Below are 23,025 nucleotides of genomic sequence, written 5' to 3' on the forward strand. Positions count from 1 at the left end.
AGCGGGTCTACTGCTGGTTGTTAGGAGACAGGGGGGGGGGGGGGTAGAGCCGAGGCAGAGAGCAGCTTGGAGGCACGATCCTGAACCTCCGTCACTGTGGGCTGACGTAACCGTCTCCAGCTCGCTGAGCGCTCGCTGACCTGCTTTCCTGCACCATGAATCACACCAGCTGATCTGCAGCCTAGAAAACGGGGCAGACGGAGACGCTGCTGCTTTGTTTATTAGCTTCATATAACAAAAGCCTGACCTGGCCAGTGGGGGGGCGGCCTGAAGGTATGCGTGTGATAAAAGGCCTCAAAACTACCAAGCACCGACTTCCATCAGCCTTTGTTTCTAGGAACCAGAACTACTAATCTTTCCAAAAGTTAATTCAAGTAAAGCGTTTATTCAAGCTGATGTTCAGTACTTTCCTGACATTTGCCAGATTGAACTTTTTTCGTTCTCGTTTTTCAATTCTGGGAACTTTCAAACCATAAATAATCCCAAATTCTAATAAGGAACTAAAGCTCGTCAAACGTCTTTTCGCTGTGTTTGAGCAAATGTCAGTATCCTCATGTTAGTATCAGTGGTGAGTTTATGGGCCTGTAGGAAGTCCCACTGCAAAAACACAGACTTCAGGGGAAAAAAAGAGAATCTCCAGAATCTAAATCTAAGTGTGATTCCAGTAAGTCAACTTTCTTTGTCAAAGTTTCTGAAACATTTCTGGGGCGATTTTTACTTGACACCAGAATCCTTCAATCTATATAAAAAGTGGAGGACTTTTCCTTCTCATCACTCGACAAAACAAAGTTTCCTCCCGTTTTTGGTCAGAGTGAAACTGTCCCCTCCACCAGCCTCACGCTTTGCTTCAGGGCACTTTTGTAGCAGTTTTCCTTCTAATGTGACTAATGAATACCTCCACCCAGAAATGAAGAGTCTGCTCTCAGCACATGCAAAACACCACAAGACGCCCCATTAGCACCTCTTCAGAGCAGTTTCCTCTGATTTGTTCCCCATTGTCATTCTAAAGTCAGACAATGAATATCTGCTCCCTGAGACTGAGTTCATGCTTCACAGTCAGGAAGCACCTCAGGTGCCAGCGTTAAATACAGGTGTGACTGTGCCAACAGTGCACTGGTTTCCACTGTGTGACGCTCTTTGATGGTTCATGCAGTAGAATGTCAGAGGCTAATCTGAAGTTTTAGTAATGATCAAATGATCATTATTACATTTTACAGTGTGAAAAATATAAATATATAATATAAATAAATAAAATAAAATAAACATTATTTTTGTGAGTAACATATTATTCAAAACAAATAATTTCAAGTGTAATAGGTAGAGTTACTTTGCATAGAAATAATCATTCTGTTTATTTTCTGTATGAACTACTGCATGAACTGTTAACTTTTATTGTGACGTCACGCACCGACGTCAGCCACCCGGAAGCGAGGAGCGTCTGCGTGCGTCTCAGGGTTGTTTACATTTGCTGCAGCTCCTCGAAATGAATCCTGCGATGACCAACTCGACCAACTCCGTTTCAACCACAAAGAGTAAGGATCCTGCGAGCGTGTGTTTGCTCGGTGTGTGTGTGGGAGGACGGAACCGCTCTGTAGGCGACGTAGCTAGGACAGCTAGCCGCTAGCGTTAGCCGCGACCGTGAGAGCAGAAGCTGAGGGCTTCAGCTGATCGGTAGTGGTCTCAGCTCCCGCTCGCTAACTGGTTTAACTCAGAAACGACGAATGCTGCAGTGTGTTCTCAGAAATCCACCAGATCAGCAGCAATATGAAAAGGAATAAACTGAAGCGAGTAATTAGTGGACGATACTGGGTCAATGATGCATGTTTTGGTTACAAAGTTAAAATATGTCCTTGAAACCCATTCCTCACATAACTGTTCCACACCATGAGATACACTCAGCAACACTCAGCCACTTTTTGGGAGATGTGTAAGTTTAGTGTGAGTCTTATTTCATGATGCATTCAATGACTGATCCTCTGCCATTATGTGGCATAAACGCGTGAGTCGTTAATAACTGTTTGGTTTTCAGACATTTGTCTCATGAAGTTTCAGGTCAGGTATAAAGGCGTAGTTAAACTGTTCTAGTCTATAGGTCTATTAGTGAAGCCACTCATGAAAGTCAATTCACTGGACGTCACACTGACGTTGTTCCCTGTGTTTCTGTCCAGAGAAACGAGAAGCCGAGCGTTCTGTCAACTGGACGGTGGAGGAGACGCAGGTGCTGTTATGCGCCTGGAGCGACGAGCGAGTCCAGAAGAGTCTGACAGAAAATCTACGCAACCGCCATGTGTTCAAACATCTCTCGGCCCGCATGAGCGAGATGGGCTTTGCACGGAGTCCGCACCAGTGTCGGCTTCGGGTCAAAACTCTAAAAGCAAACTATGCCAGAGCCAAACTACAGAGGAGCGTGGACAGCGCGCAGCCCTGCTCCTTTAAGTACTTCGCAGAGATGGACGCCGTCCTGGGGCGGCGGTCGCATGGGGACCAAGGCGGGCCTTATTTTGTTTCTCCAGAACGGATCACAGAACGACATCTTGACTCCATGGAAAGGACAGGAAGTCTCCTGCCAGAGTTCAGTTCCAACAGGGAGCCTGGTGGAAACCAGTTTGGACCTTTGGGGAGAACAGGAAGGCCATGTTTGAGCTCCTTTGAGGAGCGAGGAGCAGATCCTCACTCTGACGTGAAGCTGGAAGACGAAGACGATTCAACAGATGACTTTGAGTTTAGTGATGCAGGGTTCCAGCAGCATCCGAGAGACAGACGCTCAGACGTTTACCTGGAATCGTCCATCCATGGTGAGATGAGCGGTTTGTGCTGTGATGGATGTTAGCAGCTGTTCCAGTAGCTTGAACCAGAAAGTCGTTTTCCAGTCATTGGCAATAATCTCATACCTGTAATATGTTATATTCCTTGTCATAGGGACAGCAGGAGAAAATACCTTGACCACTCCTTCACCTCAAACAGTACCTCGCCCACCTCCTCCTCCTCCTGCCCAAACTACACCTTCTCCTCCCCTGCATCCGAGCCCCAGCGTCCTGCATCATCACCCTGACTCCTCCTGCCTGGAACCTGTCCTCAAGCACCTGTCGGACTGCTTCCAGCAGCTGGTGTCGGAGACCCGGAGCCTGCTGGTGCAACTGGAGAGCCAGAGGCAGGAGCAGGCTCGCTGGCACCAGGAGCTCCTGGCACAGTGGCTGCAGAGGGAGGAGCGCCGGCAGAGGGAGGTGGCCGAGAGGGAGGAGAGGAGGGAGAAAGCTCGCATGGAGCACGAGATCAGGGTCCTGCAGCTCCTCACCGGTCTAGCCAGGGAACAGGGTTGTAAATGTGGAGGCAGCCAGAATGCAGTCGAGGCGCCGACCGGTCCCAATCATACAATCAGCAAAGGTGGAAATTAGGATGCTGGCGTCACAGGTAATCGGAAGCTCAGGTGAGACCGAAAGCAGCACTGAAACAGACACAGGCATCTGTTACCTGACTGCAAGTTCGTTCTGACTGGACCAAATGCAAATGTACTTTCCTACAAATTAAAAGTCTGATACTTATAACGGACTGTTTTCTGTTGCTCTGTTGACCATATGGAGTGTTTCTCTGGGTTGAATCTGTGATGCAGTACTGACACAAAGCTGAAAGCAGCGTGTAAGTGATGGTTATATGAAAACGAAGTCACCTTGAGCAACTAGCAAACAGCAGGAGCGTTACAGTCAGGCCATGTGTCTGGGGAACGGTCCCGTCTGTCCTGTGTCCAGCTCAGCGTGGGAGCTGCACGGTAGCACAGACATTAAGTCAGTGTTTCCCAGTAGGAATGTCTCAAACCCAGCGAATCAGCTGGATGTCACGCTTGCATAAGAGACCCTTAGCACAGTTCTGCCGGCGGAGTCCGTCTGCTGCAGAAGCTCCCACTCGCGTAGCGCACTGAGCTTTGTCAGATGAGAACGTGGTAATACCCGTTTTCCGTGATGGGATTTCTCTTCCTGCTTGCTTTACTCTCACACTTACAGGAATTCCATTTATTAAAGCTCCAGGCTGCAGCTGCTGCGTGCTGATTGTTACCTGAATAGACAAACGGGGAATCTTTCACTCAGCCACCCAGCACCGTTTTCCCTGAAGGTACTGAGAGTGTGAACCAGCTCAAATAGAAAAGCTCCTCTTCCTTTAGCTGTTGAGATGTTAAATCCACCCTGTAATAAACTCTGGCTACAAACGCGCTTTAAACCAGGCACGGGGTGAAACTGCTGATATTCTATATGTCTCTTATCGTCATACAGTGAAACGTGTCCTGACGGCAGCTGTTGTTTTTTTGAGGCATTGTGTTGATGTGTATCCTGTTCCACCTGAGCTTGTATTTCTTTATTTAAATGAAGGGTGGCTCAGTCTCGCAGGCGTCGTCCTGCTGAATCTGACTTCGCCCTGTGTTTTGGTTGCAGTTCCCTTGAAGTGATTCTGATCGGTGTTTGCAGCGTGTTTGAGCCCACGGCGTCCAGTGTAACGACTCGTCATCTGTCCAGACGCTGTGCAGTCATTTAAGTGAGAGAAAAGCAGGATTAACGCCTGTGTTAAATCTGCGCTAATCCCAGTTACGCAATAGCTGTGGATGTTGGGCTGATTTGCTGTTATTCCACCGTGACCTGTTCCTCTGCTCGTCTGTCTGAACTGCCTTTGTGACGGAGACTCGCTTACTGTGTCTAAAAGTGTTTTTACGTTGGCAGATGCAGACAAATAAAACCCAGCTCGTCCTCTTTTGTTGCAGGTTTTATTTTGGTTTGACTGTTTCTTATGTTTATTGACTGATTGTCTCTACAGAGCTTCATCTTGTCTGTGCGTCCCGTTCAGACACGGCCGTCACCTTGGATTAATTGGACAAACAATGAACGTCACTATTAACAGCAGTGAACGGCTCATTTGTCGCGCCGGCGGCAGACGATGATGTTTCACTCTATTTCCATTTTTTTACTATTATGATGTGTGCTCATAATTAGTTTGGATGGTCACAAAGGTTTCGTGACCTGAGCTTAGAGACTAAAGAACAAACCTCAGGGTGAAAATAAGAATGGGAGACAAGGGGAGGGAGCAAGAGACGGATGTGAATGGAATAAATATTTATGGGTGAGGGGAAATATGAACCTCATCAGTTTTCCACTGTAGCTGAGACAGGTCACAATTAACACCCAGCTCCACCATTACTGGAGCGTTTTTATTGTTGTCATAGACTATTATCATTGCAGCCTCGTGCTCGGAACGATGGAGCTGTTTGTCTCTTCCACAGTGGCTTGTTAGATTAGTGGTCATTCGTGCGCCCCTGAGGATGAATCCTGCCGTTATTGTCTCCAGACCTTTTCTCTGTATCACAGATGCTTTGTGTTTTCTTACACAGCTTCATCTCCTGATGTGTGGGTTCAGCACAAACATGCCTTTAAGCATTCACAGTGAGATTACGGTGTAACATCAGCTGACACAGATGTTTCAGATATTTATACTTATATTATATTTGTATTTAGCGTCATGTATCGTTCTTCTTTCTCTCCACAATTATGTGTAATTTTGTGTTGGGCTATCATCACATTTGTTAAATTACCAGCAGGGTTGGACACAGGTCACAGTCAGTTTACTGTAATTGTTGTGTTTACATTTTAAATCCTGAAGATTCCTGTAATTTCAGTGAGTTCAGTGTTTCGTTGAGGAACACTTTCACGCAGATGGAAAAAACGTTACAGTATTGGGCGAAAAAGTGACACAGAAAGAGAGATGAAATTGAAAACGACAGGAGGGGAGGGTGGATGGGGTTGGGAGGGGGGGGGGGTGTGCTCGTCGCTGATTGGCTGCCGCCTCTCCCTCACATAAAGTCTTGAGGCTCCGGAGCTCGAGCGCAGCACAACGCGCTGGAGGAAGGACGCGCTCGGTCGGACCTGTTCGTGCGGCTTATTCCTGACCCGGTTCGTTTCACTGGCGTCTGCGCAGAGTAACGCTGCACTGAGTGAGCGGAGCCGGAGACGCAGCGCTCGGTTTCACCAACCCGGTTTCTTTGCGTTTAGGGACAAAGTCTCTGCGTTTCGGGAACGGATACGAGGGGAGTCCCGCACCTGAGAGGCGACTTGTTGAGGTGAGCTACGCGGGTGCGTGTGTGAACGTGAGTGTCGCCTGGTTTGCGCGTCTTGGAGACCGATGTTGGCCAAAATGCGCGCAGGTGGCGCAAAGAGCGCACTTCATCTGCGGCCAGAGACGCTCGAGGCAGCGGAGCGGTCTTGGCTTGTCTGCAAATAGTCATCGTTGCTTAAATATAATTGGTTGGTCAGTGAGCGCTGGATGCTGCCTTTATTGTTCATATTCTCTAATTAGCTCATCTTGCGCGTGCATTTCCACTAAGTGCTCCCAAAAATGCATCCCAATAATTGGATTTTTGAGTCAGTGTCAATGGCCACGGAGTGTTTCTCTCCCAGCGCCTCCGCACTAAGAGGATTCCCCCTCCCTGTCTTTTCTCCCCTGAAAGACGGTGAGGGATGAGTGAAGTTAATCCCCGTCTCAGGAGCTCTGCTCTGTCCTTTCTGCTGTCTCACATCCAGGCACCGGGGTTCCCTTACTGTGCTGACGAGTTAAAGCCGTTCATGTGAGGGTGTCTCCCCTGGAAACACTTGAACGAGGTATTTCTGTGGATCACATGGTGTGGACTGTACCGTGGCAGCAGCCTGATGTAGGTGCTGATGGATGGAGTGATGAGTGTGCTCTGCGTTAGCTGCTCCTGTGGGTCGCTTGGACCTGGCCGGCAATAACCTGTAGACTGATTCATGTGAAATGGCCTTTTAACCTAATTTAGCTGCATTCCATGAAACAACCTGTGCTTAACGCACACCTGGAAGCCCCGGGCCACCGGTTCCTATTTATTCAGAAGCAGAGCTTCTCTCAGCCCCAGAGAGGCTGTTTGTACTGAGCTCATGCAGGTTGAGTGCAGGTTCAGTGCAGGTTCAGTGCAGGAGCAACGACCTGAAGAACTCTATCACAGCTGTGACTTTCAGCAGGTCTGCAGCAGCTGCGAGTCCGAACGCTGGCGTGAATGGATCCTCAGAGCAGTGAGTGGCTGCGCGTTGTGTAGCAGCGTCGTCCTCCACCGCCTCCAGCCCGTTCCTTTAAGATCTGGATGAGTGGGATTCCTCGTGGCTGTGGGTGTTTACGCAGTGGAGCTGGTGGGTGGGTGGTGGGGTTTGCTGGTTACTGCTGCCCCCCCGCGTTGCTGTTGTCCTGCTGAGGATGTTTCATTATATCACAAGCCTCAAGGCTTCAGTACTTTGACCTCAGCAGTCGCAGGCAGATGTACAGATATTTGAGGAATACTACATCCAACCTTCACTTCGTCCTGTTGCTCGTGGACGTCTGTGAAGCAGGATTTCCTGTGTATTCAGCCTTTTTTCCTTTATGGCCTCTGAACCGCTGCTGGCTGCTCATCACCAGTGATCGTTAACGTTGCAGGAAGAGTCTCCCCCTGCTTTGATGACCAGAGCTCATGCTTTACCCTGCAGAGGCACCAGTGACACGGTTTGCAGGTGTCAAAGTGGTTTGATGAAAACACACTGGTTTTAATCTTAAGGTCCCTTTGGTTTGTGCTTAGGAAACCAGTGTGAATCTGCTCTGGAGCCGCTCGTCCTGAGACTCATTGTCATATGATGAGCAGCCGTCGAGGTCGTGGCCAATGCAAAAACTGGAAACTGTGTCTGAGAAGTGTGAGTCTTTGTTGTCGTTACAACCTTGTGTGTGTGAGCAGAACGTTTAGTCACCAGAGCTCTTACGTGTTGAAGCAGATGGCTCCACACAAACACAGGAGCAGCGAGGCTATAATTAAAGCCATTCAGCCAACGTAAACAGCCCCTCCTCTGAAGTGGAGCGCAGGCTGTGTGTTTGTTAACGTGAGCGGGCTGAACCAGCACCGGCGGCAGTAGCGGCGGCAGTAGCGGCACCAGTAGCGGCACCAGTAGCGGCACCAGTAGCGGCAGCGTTTGTTCTTCGCCATGTGGACCTAATACTACTACAGATACTACTACAGATACTACAGATACTACTGCTGATACTACTACTACTGGTGCTGATACCACTACTACCGCTACTACCACTGCTGCTGATACTACTACTACTACTACCACCACTACCCCCACCACCATACATGACACCTGGAGGCCAAATCAGCACGGCTCAGTTGCTGCAGCTTGTAAACACCCTGTGCTTTGTTTTTCGGATTATGGTCAAGGCTGCAGCTGGTGTATGTGTGGGTGGAGAAGAGCAAGTCTGAAAACCTTGAAGGTCTCTGGAACAATTCGATTAGCTATTGCTCTGATCCGATACCCGATCCTCATCCATGCAATAACATGTATAATAAAACTTTAGCTAGTAATAAGATGTGAGTGTGTGTAGATGTGTTAGCGTTCTTATTTTAATCTCTCTTTTGAATCTTGAATGTTGACAGCGTGTGAGGTCATCTAGACGTTCAGTAGAAACATCTGTCAGTTTACTGACATTAACATGTTTTCAAATTGATGCTGACTAGTTTAAACTTGCATCATTTTAATTCCCTACCAAAATGAAAGCCTCTGTGAGGCGTTTGGGGACCAGCGGTGACTCTGAGACGAGCTGAAGAATGAGGGGGTCGTGTTCTCATCTGTCGATCACCTGCTGCTGTTGCTCTTTATCTGAACTCCCGGTGGTGGTTGAAGATGAGACGGCTGTGATTGTATTAAGACCGGGTGTGACTTTGTTGTATAAGACAGGCCAAGGTGGAGCAAACACGGACTCCAGGGTGTGTCCTCATCCCCTCTGCAGAGGCCACATGGTGCAGCAGATGCTGCGGCCTCCTCTCACTGGCCTTTCTCATGGAAATGCTTGTCTGGCTGAATAATGGCGGCTCGGTGTGCACGCGTGCATTATGAAGCCACATGCGTGTGAAAGTGGAGGCTTGGGAGGTTCGCCTTGTGTGGGCGGAGGCGTAACGTGATCTGATGAATAAACGGATTGTGTTGGTAGCTTTATCAGCAGCTTGACCCCAGCACACGTGTGTCTTGTGATTTTATGTTTTCAAAGGTTAAGCTGAACAAACCTTAGCGTTTCCTCCTTCTCATTCCTGATCAGCTGATGTTTGTCCCTGATGTGATTTCTGTTTTACTGCTAAGTTTGTTTGCAAACTGAAATAAAGCATCACATCATAATCATTTCTGCTGAAGCCTGTGCCAGTGTGTGGCCAGGTGCTCTTTCCATCTCTTGGCGTCCTCGTATCGCCTCGTGTCCCTGGCAGCGCCGCGGTGATGAACCTTCAAGGCTCCGAGCCGCAGGGCGTCGTTGTGAAGGAGGCAGAGGTGATGGGCTTCGCTCGGCGCCAACCACCCCCCGCTGTGAAAAGGCCCTTTGTTTTCCACAGCCGTAAGCCTGCCTGCCTGGCATGAAAGCAAAGGGGCAGGTTCAAAGGTCAGGAGGCGGAGAGGAGTGTGTGAGCGTCCTTCTCCAGAGTGTGCTTTACTCACCACAGTGAGGATTTTCTGAGGGTCCTCACAGCCTCGGGTCGCTCTGAGGGTTAAAGGCACTTTTGAAGCGCTTGAAGGTGTGAGTTCTGGGGAGATTTGAGCTCGGCGTTCGGAGCAGCTCATGGAAACGGGCAGCGTGACTCCACGGGGCTGCACTTTGCCCAGATAAGGGTTACACGCTTCTTTGTCTGGATCACATGATGTATCACACCAAGCAACAGATCCTTGAGACTCATCACAAAGGTGGAATCTCCCATCGTGTGTAAATGTTGAGCTACAGTTGATGGGTGAAGGAGTCATTAGACTTCGTTGCCCTTTCAAACCCACTCAACCAAAGCCATAAACCATTAAATGCAGAGTTCCGCAGCAGGAAGATGCCGCCTTAACCCATTCTCAGGAAAACCTGTGGGTCTGCTGGCGGCTCGGAGCTATTTCAGCCTCCTGAATCAGCGTCTGTGGCTGAATGTCCCTCACTGACCGCTCGTGTGTTTGTCTGAACTCGCAGGACATCATGCCTCAGACTCCACCGTTCACTGGGCAGCTCAACACCGGCGGCTACAACAAGAACCTGTTCCAGGCCAAGCAGGAAGGATTCCCCGGCCTCCGTTACCATGACAACAACCTGGTGTCTGGCTCCCTGGAGGCCCTCGTCCACCACTTGGTCCCGACCGTGGATTATTATCCAGATGTGAGTGAGCAGGAAAAGTGGCCTCGATTGTTTTACCTTTCTCTCCAGCACCTGGTTCCATTTGTTGTAGCTAGTTATTTTTCTGAATTGTTGTTTTTGAACATCAAGATCACATTGAAACTAAACTCCCTTTTCTTTTCCTGCAGAGAACATACATTTTCACATTCCTGCTCAGCTCTCGTCTCTTCATCCACCCGTACGAGCTCATGTCCAAAGTCTGTCACCTGTGTATGGAACAGCAGCGTCTGGGCGAGGCCCAGGTAGACAAGGTGCGTGAACTGAACCCATTCCTGTCTTTAATCCACCTCCACAGCCTCCTGATGAACATGTCCACATTAGAACCCTGACCCAGGTTTGTGTTGATCCTATGTTTCCAGATGAGAGTCAGGAAGATTGCCCCCAAGATCCTGCAGCTGCTCACAGAGTGGACGGAGACCTTCCCCTACGACTTCAGGGATGAGAGGATGATGCGCAGCCTGAAGGAGCTGACCCAGCGTCTGGCCAGTGGAGATGAGGTTAGTCAAGTCTTCATCGACACCCACAAACAAAGTCAGCAAAGCCCCCGTCTGAGGAGACAATGTGTCTGATTCAGGCATCATCAGCCGCGGCGGCTGCACGTGCAGCAAAGTTACAGGCGCGGGCAGATTTTTACTAATAACAGGGAGGTGGAGGCTACAAAGCTCGTTTTTAGGCGTGTTGAGCTGAGAGAAAAGCCCCATTGTCCGCTGGCTGCGTGGCTTTTCACGGCCTCTGTGATGGATTGTCCATCTCCGCTCAGCTAGACGTGCCACCGGCCGCTGGGAGCAAAGTTGGTTTAGGACTCAGTGGTTTTGTCCTGGAGCCGCTGCTGTGTTTGTGAAAATAGCCCGATCCAGCTGTCGTACTCTGGCGCTCTGCATGCACAAAGAGCCATGTCATTAAATCAAACGGTATTATTGATCTGAGAATATAAATTCTAGCTGGTTCAAACATGGACCTGCTAATGTGACAGATAGTTCAGGCTTCGTGGCTGCTTCTGTTTCCACTCGGTGGATCTGCTCGTAGCTGAGGGTCTGGTTCTGATAGGGGTGATGATAAAGTAGCAGGGGCTCGTTACACTGAAGGATCACACATCCATCACTTGTGACAGGGAAACCACCCCCTGCTGTTTTTATTGGAGGTTCCACTCAATACTATAGATCCTGGTTTAACCTAAAAATCAATAGGTTCCTTAGACGACACTCCTCCAGATCCCCCCCCTTTGGGGCTGTGCTTGTTGAGGCGAGTTCCAAAGACGTGCTGATTTGACCTTCGGTTCTCCTGCCGCCAGCTGCAGCCAAACACATTCTCAGGTACTTCCTGAAAGGCGACGTCGTGCTGTCTCAGCCGGGCATCTCCCGCCTGTTTGCCAACGCCACTTACTGGACTTGAGGTGAAAGTGAAAGCGGTGACACCTGTAAGTGATAATGCTGCTTCGTTGTATCTGTGTTCAAGATCAACTGTTGATCAACGGAGCTCACTTTCATTTCTAACACTGGTCTCTGGACGGGTTCCTTTGTTTGGAATCTGTCCCAGCTTGTCACAGAAATTCTCCCTGTTTACTGTTATCAAAACTGAAAGGATGATGTCTTCCCATAAAGGTCTGACTTCTCGGAATCCTTGAATCCTTGGAACTGTATTATTGGATCTCTGACACGTTGAACACTGTGTGCTGCTCATGTGGGAAAAAGGGATCTTTCAGTTCTGAAGGACCTTTTGTGCCTGAAGTTTACGCGTCCCCACGAGGAAGAGTTGTTTGTCCACGTTCCCACTGACGACGACCCGTGATAAGGCAGCGTCGACCCTCGGGTGTTTCCTAGCGGTCCGGCTCCAGATGACGCAGCGTGACCTTTATCAGGACTGATCTGCATCAGTGGTTCTCACAGATTCTCCTGATCCCTTAAGCTTCTGCAGGCCAGGGGTTTGTTCGACGCTGGTCCTACAGGCCGTCGGCCGCAGAGCCAAAATAGATGTCCTCAACATCTGGTCCAAACCGGGTCCAGACCACACTCGAAACATTCCAGAACCTTGATCTCTGCAGTGAGACTGTCATTATGGATGTGGTTGGGTGTATAAGGAGAAAGCAGCGCTGTGATCTTCATCTAACCTCATCTAGTGGTACATGCTTCTAGTTTTACTTCAAAATATGCAGTTTGGAAACTTGGGTGCTGTTCTTTCCCAAATGGTGCAGGTTTCACTAGACTGTATCTAAGTTGCTGGGACTGATTGTTAACGTGGGGCATCTATGTTGGGGCTTAGGATTTCCTCCCCGTCGTGACTTGGCAACAAGCTTGTTTGTAGGTAAAAATAATGCGTGCACCTTTCGCTGCCGGCTCCTTTGGTGCAGCTCTGCTAAAAACAGACATGCGTGGCTCAGATGGAGCTTCGCAGGAGATAACTGCTCTCAGCCAGGACCTCTGGTGATACGGTGGCACCGAGCGAGTCGCGGCGCCGCCGTCTGTCACCTCCGGATCAGCGCCAGGCGGAGCAGGCTGCTCCCGCCGGGCCGCTCCGCTCGCGGCCACGGGCTCTGATCACAAAATGTGAGTCCCTGCTTAGAAATGTCAGCCGTGCTGTTGTCTCTGGACTAAATTTATCCAACCCTGGCCCGTCCCCTGTTTGTAGTGGGGACAGAAGCTGCGGCAGATGGTTTGACTTTGAAGCGGCAACTGGAGCGATTTTCACCAGTGGCGCTTCTCACGTGGTGGAGCTGAGAAGGACTGGAACCAGTGTTTACACCCAGACAACCGCGCCGGCTTCATTGATGGGATTAGTTTTGTTATTCTTGGGGGGCGTCATCATTCACTGTCATCACGACTTGTTTTGTTTGATCAAATGAACCAAAAGTCAATAATATTTGGCTTCCTGCACCTGAGCAGCGGTGATGGGAAGGTTCCCTCTCATCCGCTCTGCTGTCGATTCTCTCCACACTTTCCTTTGATCCTGAAGGTGCTCCCTGATGAAACTGTAATATCCACAGCACTCCAGCTGATTGTCTGACCTGTGAATGCACCACAGGCCGTGGCCGATGCACGGGTGCAGTGGTTGCACCCTGGGAAGGCAGCTTCAGCACAGGAATGGAAGCGTGTTCATTTTCCCCCACGCTGTCTGGCCTTCTCCATTCCAGCGCTTCCCAGAGAGTGTGAGCAGGCTGACATGTTGGTGAGGAGGAGGCCTGTGGTCTGAGAAGAGTTTCTGGGCCGCTCACGTCAGCGTTTGTCCCTGCGGTGACCTTCTTATGCAACGCAAGCAAGTGCAAATCTATGTCAGGGTGAAAGCAATGATCTGGAGGCTACGGAACCAAGGTCCAGCCCCCCTTCGCACGACCCCCATTTGCAGAGACCCCTCATGAGTCCAGCAGAAAATCGCGTGCATAACTTTGAGTGGCTCCTTAGTTCGTGACCCACAGTTCTTCAGTAGTTTGGGTTTGAAGCTGCCTCAGTTTGTCCAGTTCAGACGCCTGCACATAGAAATGACAGTGTTTGTGTGTCTCATCCATCCAACAGGTTTACAGGAAGGCGGTTGGCCAGATGAGCCAGGGCCTGATCCGAAGGCTGACTGTGCTGAGTCAGTACGAGGAGGCGCTGGTCAAGATAAACGCCACGGCCACCGAGAGACTGACGGCGCTGAAAGCCAAGCCGCAGGCGGCCATCCAGAGAGACATGATGTCCATCTGCAACGACCCCTTCACCGTCGCCCAGCAGCTCACGCACATAGAACTGGTGAGAGCTTTTCAGCCTAGAGCCACTGGTCAGAAATCCATCAGCACAAAGAGTGGATCCTGTAGAGGGTGTGAGACACGATGTACGCGTTGCTTGATCTGAGTCATATCTGCGTCCACACAGCGTTCGTTTGGGCCAGCGCTCCCCTGCAGCTTTGTTCTCGCTCAACAGCTGCTTCACTCCAGCGCTCATGACATCGTGTTTCTCCCTTTTCAGGAGAGACTGAGTTACATCGGACCAGAGGAGTTTGTGCAGGCCTTCGTCCAGAAGGACCCTCTGGACAACGATAAGGTAACGTCTGCGTGTTTGTCTGGGCCGATAACGAGGGTTCACAGCACTGACTGTGGCTGGACTCCTCAAACCTGACGGGTCTTCATGTGGTAGTAGTTACACATCAGCATGGGTCCGAGAGGCCAGGAGATCTGCAGGCTGGCAGCAGACCAGCACGCACCGGCGGATCCCTCAGACCACCTCTGTTGAATGGGATGGGCATGTGTCCCTCATCGCCTAGCAACCGCTGCTGCCACGGGCTCGTTTGGGAAGCGGTGCATGCGTTGGGCGGTGGGCTCTCCTTTCTGGCGTTTGGTTGCTAGGCAACGGCTGCTGCTTGGAAAGGAGGCGACCGCGGGGGTCAGGGCCGCCTTTGTGCCTCAGACCGGCCTCGCTTTTCCCCCAACCAGCCACTCCAGGACGACAAGAATAACTGCGTTAAAAATGGGACGTGTCCACTGGCGGGAAGCGTTACATGGAGGAAAGTGGCGTCAGGCCAAAGGAATGTGTGGAATTAGATCAAGGAGCGTCCGCACAATGGAGCAGCATGCGTGAAGTGAACACCAGCAGCTGCTTGGTTCTAGGAGCAGAGTGAAGTTTAGCTTCATGGGTTCATTCGGCCCAGAGTTTATTTCTTATCCTCAATGATGCATTGACTGAGAGACGGGAGAAATTAAATTCACCCATATTTTCAGTTCAGCTTCCTGTTGAATGGTGATTAAAAGTGTGTTGTTGTTGTGGTTGTTGTTGCAGAGGTGCTTCAGTGACCACAAGAAGGCCAGCAACCTGGAAGCCTACGTCGACTGGTTCAACAGACTCAGTTATCTGGTGGCTACAGAAATCTGCATGGTGAGAAACGGTTCTGCTGCCTCTGGGCAGTAGAACACCAGAAGTATCAAGTGATGAGCTGGAATGAGGCCACGCGGTGTCCAGAGCCTGGCTTCATTCATGTTCTCTGCTCTGTTAACAGCCTGGGAAGAAGAAGCACAGGGCTCGAGTCATGGAGTTCTTCATCGACGTAGCGAGAGAATGCTTCAACATCGGCAACTTTAACTCCCTCATGGCCATAATCTGTGAGTTCAGCCTCTGCCCTGCAGCCACAACCTCACATTGTTTCTGGGTGATGTCATCGTGGAGGGGAACCTGGCGTGAAGCCCCCGGGGCGGCTGGGGAGCATGGGGGGGGTCTGGGTGAGGGGAGGGGGGCACAGAACAAGCCATCCACGCAGATGGTCGACACTGAGCAGAGAGGGAGCAGACGAGGGAGGAGAAGGAGGCTGCGGAGTGGAGGATGTGGAGCCAGCTGTCGCCCGCGTTCCTCCCCAGAGACGGCAGCCTGGTCCGACTCTGCTGTCGGATCCACTGAGGTTTCACCACCAGGACGAGACCTCGTTTCCCAGGTTTTAATGTGTCCAGACTAAGAGGTGACAGGAAGATGGAGAACAGGGGAATTAGACTCATGGAGAAACACGACACCAGGAAGCAGCAGAAATGAATGGAGACATTAAGGTCCTGATGGAGCCCCCCCCCCCCCCCCCCCCACACACACACACACACACACACCGAGCACCTGCCCTCTCCCAGTGATGGGACACTGTCACTCATCTCAGCCCTGAAGCTCCTTCAGTCTCAGGGGAAGTGAAGTGAGAACAGTCTTCTGTTTCTGCTGTTGTGGATCAAAATGCGAGCGCTTTGTTTAGTGTTGTGGTTTCAGCTCTGACCCTTCGCTGCCTGAATCAGCAGCGCGCACACACACACACACACACACACACACACACACACAAACACACATGGATTAGCATATGGGAAGCAGGGCTGGGGGAAACCAGGCGTGCACTGACTCTATTGTTCAGTCTTTTGCCTCGATGCATCAGAAGAAACGACAAGAGGGAGAGGGAGGGGGTGATTTTAGGGAGGACGGTCGTGGCAGGAGGTGGGAGAGGAGGAGGGGGCGGATGGGAAACATGCCAGGTGCTAGTGCCATCATGTGCATTTGTTTAGATGTGTCTCTCATTGCTTTGTGTGTGTTTGTGTGTTGCAGCTGGGATGAACATGAGTCCGGTGTCGCGGCTGAAGAAAACCTGGAGCAAAGTGAAAACGGCAAAGTTTGACATCCTAGAGGTAAGAGACACGAGCTGGAAGGTGTCTGTGCATGTGCGTGTCTGTGTGCGTGTCTCTGCGTGTGCGTGTCTCTGCGCGTGCGTGTCTGTGCGTGCGTGTGTCTGTGCGTGTCTGTGCATGCGTGTGTCTGTGCGTGTCTGTGCGTGCGTGTGTCTGTGCGTGCGTGTGTCTGTGCGTGTGTGTGTCTCTGCGTGTGCCTGTCTGTGCGTGTGTGTGTCTGTGCGTGTGTGTGTCTCTGCGTGTGCGTGTCTGTGCGTGTGCGTGTCTCTGCGTGTGCGTGTCTGTGCGTGTGCGTGTCTGTGCGTGTGCGTGTCTCTGCGTGTGCGTGTCTCTGCGTGTGTGTCTGTGCGTGCGTGTGTGTCTGTGCGTGCGTGTGTGTGTGTGTGTCTGTGTGCGTGTCTGTGCGTGCGTGTGTGTGTCTCTGCATGTCTGTGCGTGTGCGTGTCTGTGCGTGCGTGTGTGTCTGTGTGCGTGTCTGTGCGTGCGTGTGTCTCTGCGCGTGTGTGTCTCTGCGCGTGTGTGTCTCTGCGCGTGTGTGTCTCTGCGTGTGTGTCTGTGCGTGTGTGTCTGTGCGTGTGTGTGTCTGTGCGTGCGTGCGTGTCTGTGTGCATGTCTGCGTGTGTGTGTCTCTGCGTGTGTGTGTCTCTGCATGTCTGTGCGTGTGCGTGTCTGTGCGTGCGTGTGTGTCTGTGTGCGTGTCTGTGTGCATGTCTGCGTGTGTGTGTCTCTGCGCGTGTGTGTCTCTGCGCGTGTGTGTCTGTGCGTGTGTGTCTGTGCGTGTGTGTCTGTGCGTGTGTCTGTGCGTGTGTGTGTCTGTGCGTGTGTGTGTCTGTGCGTGCGTGCGTGTCTGTGTGCATGTCTGCGTGTGTGTGTCTCTGCGTGTGTGTCTCTGCGTGTGCGTCTCTGCGCGTGCGTCTCTGCGCGTGCGTGTCTGTGCGTGTGTCTGTGCGTGGTGTATGTGTGCGTGTCTGTGCGTGTGCGTGTCTGTGCGTGTGTGTGTCTGTGCGTGTGTGTGTCTGTGCGTGTGTGTGTCTCTGCGTGTGTGTGTCTGTGCGTGTGCGCCCACACTGAGCGCTGGCAACCGCGTGCCCCTGTGTTGCTCCACACTCTGACTCTGCTGTGTGGGAGCTGGTTTCTCGGTGACAGACACAAACACGGTCGCGTTTAAAGGCCACATGTGGATGAAACCCATCAGAATCAGAAACTTCTCCTGCACAGAGTCAACTGCAGCTGCAGTGAGTTCTACCTCGAGCCCAGCTGTGAGCAGAGTGTGTCGGATCTCTCACCACACCTCTACTTCTGACTCCAGTGGAGACGAGGGCGGGTGGAGGCTGTTGGAGCTCCAGGTTCTGAGGCGGCGCTGTGTTTGGATCACACGGCCCAGCGGCGCCGGTCGGCTCCTCTGCCGGATCCTGGAGCTTCAAAGACTCGGTTCTTTGGGTTCCCCTGCGTATCGCTGGGGTTCTGTCCGTCAGTCACACACCTCCTCCTCAGCTCTTTGCTACGTTCCATCTTGTGATGTGATGGTTCACTTTCTTCGGCCCCTTGTGTTTTAGTTGACTTTTTAAATTACAAATGAGTTTGCGTCAGTTTACATTCTGCTGTAGCAGATGTCGACATAGTGACGCTTTCACTGTGGTCGAACCATTAAGATCCAGCAGAACGCGCACCTGATTAAATGACATGTACTGAAGCTCGTCTCAAATGCTCCGCGTGTTTCTTCCAGCACCAGATGGATCCTTCCAGCAACTTCTACAACTACAGGACGGCGCTGAGAGGAGCCACCCAGCGGTCGATCACGGCCAACAGCAGCAGAGAGAAGGTGAGTGCAGGTCTGGGTTCCGGCAGATGCAGCAGCAGCTGAGGAACGCCTGCGTTTGCACATGCACTGGCAGTGAAGTCAGGGCTCCGCTCTGCGTCCACAGCTGCCGTGACCTTTCACCCTCAGCGTCCACATGCTTCTCGTACCGGCGGCGCCTCGTGAGTGGAGGCACGTTACATAAGCTCAGAGGGCGCACAGAGCTCAGGCTAAAAGTGGAGACCAAAGATGGCCGCCGGCCCGGACGCGGCGTACTTCTGTACGTTTGTGGCTCCCAGAGGGTTGGGAGGCGACGTTTGCTAGAGCTCAGATATGCAAACACACCCGGGCGAGGGGTCGGGGTCCCGAAACGGAAAGTTCCCAAGGAGTCTGGTACATTCTGTCCTTTCAGGGAGGGAGGAGATGTTTACGTCGAGCAAAAGCAGGAGTTCTGCTTCGCTTTTAGCTTGAAGGAAGAACTTAAAGCATCTGTTTGTGGCCGGGTCCGTTACAGCAAACGCACGCTTCTGATGGGAAACACGCATTCATGCACCTGCTGAATGGGTTCCTGTCTCTGACCTCGTTAAATTATTCTTCGCGGGTCTGGACCCGCTGGGCTTCGGCCTCCTGTGTCCAGCTGTGAAAAGCGTTTCCGGGCCGTTTCCGGGCCGTTTCCGGGCCGTTTCCGGGCACAGAGCTGGTGTTCAGAGTGTTCATGTTCATGCAGACGCATGGTGCACGTCTGCAGCTCCGCTCTCATGAATCTTTAAGCGTGGGTGCGGCTGAGATGATGGAGATCTTATGTAGGTCACGGTGCCGGTCGCCGCGTCGCTCGCGCTCACGCTGAGCCGCTTTCTCCATCGGCTGCAGCGTCTGATTGCCTCCAGGTTTAATCGGCAGCCTGTTGGTTTTAAATGAGCCCGTGTGAGTGGAGTCTGGCGCCTCCTCCCTGCGTTGGCGCCGACGTGCACTGACCTACATCAGCCTCTGAGATAAGATGAATTATTTAAGGACCTTTTAAGGGAGATTTTCTTCGTCTTTATTTTCACTCCTCCATTTTGAGCCTGAGACATTCTGTGTTAACATGTTGCTGGATGATGAAGGCCTTTTTACACAGAACTGATCCCTGGACTGTTCTTCAGCCGCTCACGTCACCTTTCTCTGATGTTTTGCAGATTGTCATCCCTTTCTTCAGCCTCCTCATAAAGGACATCTACTTCCTGAACGAGGGCTGTTCCAGCCGACTGCCCAACGGACACATCAACTTTGAGGTAGAGGGCGTTTCCACGGTGACGCGTCACAGCCCAGTCCTTGTGATTAAAAAAACAAAAGTTGTGTATTTACTATACATGGCGACAGACTGGTTACGTTTTATTTCCACTTCCCTAAAAAGAAGCTGCAGAATGAGGAAGTAGAACTTGTGTGTAAAATCCAGTTTCCATGGAACAAACGCTGACCTCCACTCACGAGCATTTCCAATGATCCCACGTCACCTAAAGTGAATCAGTCGCTATTTATGTTCTCATTTGACTGCAACCTGATTAATAGGCAACTTGGTGTCAGTGGTTCAAACATCAATTACAGCTTGAATCTGAAGCCTTTATGCAGAAGAGCCCTCCTGAACGTTAACATGAACTGTCCATTGGCTTTTTTTCAGAAATTCTGGGAATTGGCCAAACAAGTGAGTGAGTTCATGACGTGGAAGAAGGTGGAGTGTCCGTTTGAGAAGGATCGGAAGATTCTGCAGTACCTGCTGACGGCTCCGGTCTTCACCGAGGACGGTGAGTCTCAACAATTGGCTATGGATGGATGCTAAATGTGCTAAATGCTAAATGCTGGCTTCAACATGAATATTGTTTTGTTAAAAGGTGGAAAAGGAGCTTTTTATGATAGACTTCCTGTGTGTGACTTAAGAACAGAAACACTTGATAGAATTTAATAACGCAATTAAACCTCTGTACACTGGATTTTTTAAAGCTGGAGGTTCCTTTAACAAATCATGATCAATAAGCAGAGCAGGTGTCGTTAAAAGCAGTGGTCAGAAATAACAGCAGAAAGCTGTCGCGTCCTCTGATAACAGCGAACCAGACCCAGCGACTCGCTTCCTGTTAAACCTCTGATAACACACACACACACACCCCCCAGGCTTTAACTTCTATCAGCTTCCGTCTCTTATTCTGCATAAAAGTCGTTTGCCACTGACTCCGTCTCTTATCGGCATCTTATCACTCGGAGGCCTGGAAAGTCTCTGTGATGCACTAATCAGCTGTGAGGCCTCCTTCCACCATCACATCCTGACCAGGTGACGGCAGCAGCCTCCTGTCAACCAGTCTGTTCATAGGACAGAGGCTCCAGGCCTCGTATTCCTGTCTGTTAATATGCTGTTAGAGCAGGATAATGATCTGTAATGATCTGATCTCTGATGAGCAGAGGAAAGGTGATGTTAATAGTTTCAACAGTATAGTAACCTTCCGTGTGTGAATTATAGAGACTCACCAGAGGCTGAAACCAATCGTACTAATGGCGTCTTTTGTGTCTGCAGCTCTGTATCTGGCTTCATACGAGAGCGAGGGTCCTGAGAACAACATGGAGAAGGACAGATGGAAGTCTCTGAGGTGCGTAGAACGGCTCCTCACACACATTTAGCCCTCGGGTCCTCGCCGTCACCCAGCATCCCCTCCTGACCCTGGGGATGTGGGTCAGACTCATGTCTCCCTGTGCACAAGTCACTAGACGCATTAAACTCACAGCCGCACAAAGGACATCAGTCGTGTTCACACGGTGACAAACAGCGTGATGGACGATGCCTTTGTTCTCGGTGCTGATGGAGGCTTCATCACACTCCACTTGTCACTGACACAAACGGAGCTGAAGGACTGGGACCATCTGGGTCACGTGTCCACTGGTTCACGGCCATTAATCGGTCCAGTATCATCCGTCAGTCTCGCAATAAAACCGTCCTGCGTGAAGGCGCTGATGTCCAGTTCTAGTTCCGAGAGCTGCAAAGAAGTAGAAACACATGAGACTCGTGTATAAAAATAGGTCCAGTCCTCGCGGACCCATGAGTGTCTCATGTCAGAGGTGATTGTGTTAGGCCCAGTTTCACCTTGTGATGCTAACGGTGTTTCTTCCTCTCTCTCCAGATCCTCTCTGCTGAACAGGGTCTGAACCAGAGTAAAACCCAACCCCTGACCCGCGGGCCGTGCCCGGTCAGCGCCGCAGTATCCCTGTGTTGGAAGGGAAACGTCGGCTGCACGAGGACCTTTTGCCTCCCGCAGCTTCGTATTTGTATCAAGCTCCGCTTCTCCCTGGCCTCCTGCTCGATGTGCTGTATATCTGACGACAGCTGCTTTGTTTCTCTTTGTGAGACTGTTCAACCTCCTTCTTTTACAAAGAGTGGAGTCACTACAGACCCTGTGACTGGAGGCTGGAAGCCTTTGGCCCTGGTGAAGCTACGCTACAGTTAGCCGCTGGTTGGCTAACGCGATGAAACCGCTCCTGGTTCCACAAGCCAGCGTTCTCTGGACGGAGACACCAAACCTTGACCTGCAAACACTGTTTACCATGAAGCTACACACTATTTGTAGTTTGTTTGTCTCTCTACATGTTCTGATTATTTTATTAGTTATATAAAAAAATGCACCGGCTGCATTTTACAGAAGATGTTCCTGCTTTTGTTTGTGTGTTTTATAAAGTTTTGTGTGACACTTCCTCCTGTCCTACACAGTGGAGCAGAACCGGCCCGGCCCGGCTCGGGGCTCAGGTCCCGGCTCGGCTCGGGCCCTGTGTTAGCTCTCTGCTGCTGCCCTCTGTTCCTGCTAGTGTAGAATGTGGCGGTGCTGCCCCCTGCTGGCTCAGTCACAAAACTAACCGTGTGGTTAAAATGTGAAGTGTGAGGATTTGTGTTTAAAAGTGAAAATTGACCCATAAGTTTATTTATAGATGTTTGTGTAGCCATTATTTAATTTTGTACCAGCTGCATAACGTCCCTCAGATTTTGGCTTAACTATTATTTTTTTCTACGACACTTGTTTTTCAAGGCAGCAGCTCAGAATATGAAGTGAAATGTGTTGGGCTGATTCGTGTGCTTCGCCTTGACCACTGCTCCCTCCACACGATGCTGATGTGCTTTGTGTACATACTGTCCTCTTCTGTTTTCCTCTCGCTGTGTTCACACGCTTGTATTTGGACAAGTTACTAGAGGAATCATTTACAAACCATTTATTTGTGTTTAAAGAGACTTATTAAAAGACTTTGAAATGAGCCTTTTTTCTTTGTTCATTTCTGAAATCAAAACATAAAGAAGAACATAAAGAAAAATAAACAATATTTAAATGTGAACAATATGTATTAAAAATATCTTAGGAAAATAATTGGTATACGTCATGTCTGAAAAAAAAGTGTAATATTTATCTCTATTCTACCGTGCGGTACAATAGAGCACACTCTGTGTGTTAAGGAGACTGAGGTCTTTTGGAGTCCAGGGACCACTCCTAAAGACCTTCTATCGTTGTGTCTGACACCAAAGCCTTTAATTTTTGTATTTCAATCTGACTGAGCTTTTATAAACCCAATAGGTGTACATTATCCTTTAATGAGATGATAAAATTCCAAATATAAATTCCAGAGATTAAATAGTGAATCCCAAAAAAAAAGAAAACTAGTAACTTCCCAAAGAGGTGAAAGTCCAAAGCAAGATCTCAAATTATTCTAGGTCCCAGCCGCAGGGTCTCAAAAAATGACTAAGTTCAGAGCAATAAGATCCAGGGTCGACAAAGCGTTTATTCCACAGAAAATTGACAGAAGACAGGACAGACTGAGGATTTTTGGTCACAACATCACCTACATATACCCGTTGCTCACTGGGATTCAGCTCCCCGGACGCTAGATCATCATCTTGACCTTTTAGGGTGTT

At 50.4% G+C, this 23,025-nt stretch overlaps 2 protein-coding genes across 2 annotated transcripts; both read left to right on the forward strand.

The window, feature by feature from the left end:
* Nucleotides 1–1,380: 1,380 nt before the first annotated feature.
* Nucleotides 1,381–4,736, forward strand: LOC114862377 (uncharacterized). The gene is made up of 3 exons (XM_029162612.3): nucleotides 1,381–1,532; nucleotides 2,169–2,795; nucleotides 2,920–4,736. The coding sequence occupies exons 1-3, from the start codon at nucleotides 1,484–1,486 to the stop codon at nucleotides 3,393–3,395; spliced, it is 1,152 nt and encodes a 383-aa protein (XP_029018445.1). The 5' UTR covers nucleotides 1,381–1,483; the 3' UTR covers nucleotides 3,396–4,736.
* A 1,092-nt stretch (nucleotides 4,737–5,828) lies between these two features.
* rasgef1ba (RasGEF domain family, member 1Ba) lies at nucleotides 5,829–22,373 on the forward strand. The gene is made up of 14 exons (XM_041072324.2): nucleotides 5,829–6,097; nucleotides 10,000–10,182; nucleotides 10,329–10,451; nucleotides 10,560–10,697; nucleotides 13,707–13,922; nucleotides 14,139–14,213; nucleotides 14,946–15,041; nucleotides 15,163–15,265; nucleotides 16,233–16,312; nucleotides 18,039–18,134; nucleotides 19,286–19,381; nucleotides 19,768–19,891; nucleotides 20,653–20,725; nucleotides 21,254–22,373. The coding sequence occupies exons 2-14, from the start codon at nucleotides 10,006–10,008 to the stop codon at nucleotides 21,276–21,278; spliced, it is 1,422 nt and encodes a 473-aa protein (XP_040928258.1). The 5' UTR covers nucleotides 5,829–6,097; nucleotides 10,000–10,005; the 3' UTR covers nucleotides 21,279–22,373.
* Nucleotides 22,374–23,025: the final 652 nt, after the last annotated feature.

The sequence above is a fragment of the Betta splendens genome, chromosome 9 (assembly GCF_900634795.4).
Source record: "Betta splendens chromosome 9, fBetSpl5.4, whole genome shotgun sequence".
NCBI lineage: Eukaryota > Metazoa > Chordata > Actinopteri > Anabantiformes > Osphronemidae > Betta > Betta splendens.

Excerpts from the sequence above, each read along its gene's own strand:
- LOC114862377 (XM_029162612.3), top strand. The coding sequence starts at position 1,484 with ATGAATCCTGCGATGACCAACTCGACCAACTCCGTTTCAACCACAAAG. Across the intron at positions 1,533-2,168 it reads CTCCGTTTCAACCACAAAGA|AGAAACGAGAAGCCGAGCGT; the intron begins GTAAGGATCCTG and ends GTTTCTGTCCAG. Across the intron at positions 2,796-2,919 it reads CCTGGAATCGTCCATCCATG|GGACAGCAGGAGAAAATACC; the intron begins GTGAGATGAGCG and ends TCCTTGTCATAG.
- rasgef1ba (XM_041072324.2), top strand. The coding sequence starts at position 10,006 with ATGCCTCAGACTCCACCGTTCACTGGGCAGCTCAACACCGGCGGCTAC. Across the intron at positions 10,698-13,706 it reads GTCTGGCCAGTGGAGATGAG|GTTTACAGGAAGGCGGTTGG; the intron begins GTTAGTCAAGTC and ends TCCATCCAACAG. Across the intron at positions 16,313-18,038 it reads CAAAGTTTGACATCCTAGAG|CACCAGATGGATCCTTCCAG; the intron begins GTAAGAGACACG and ends TGTTTCTTCCAG.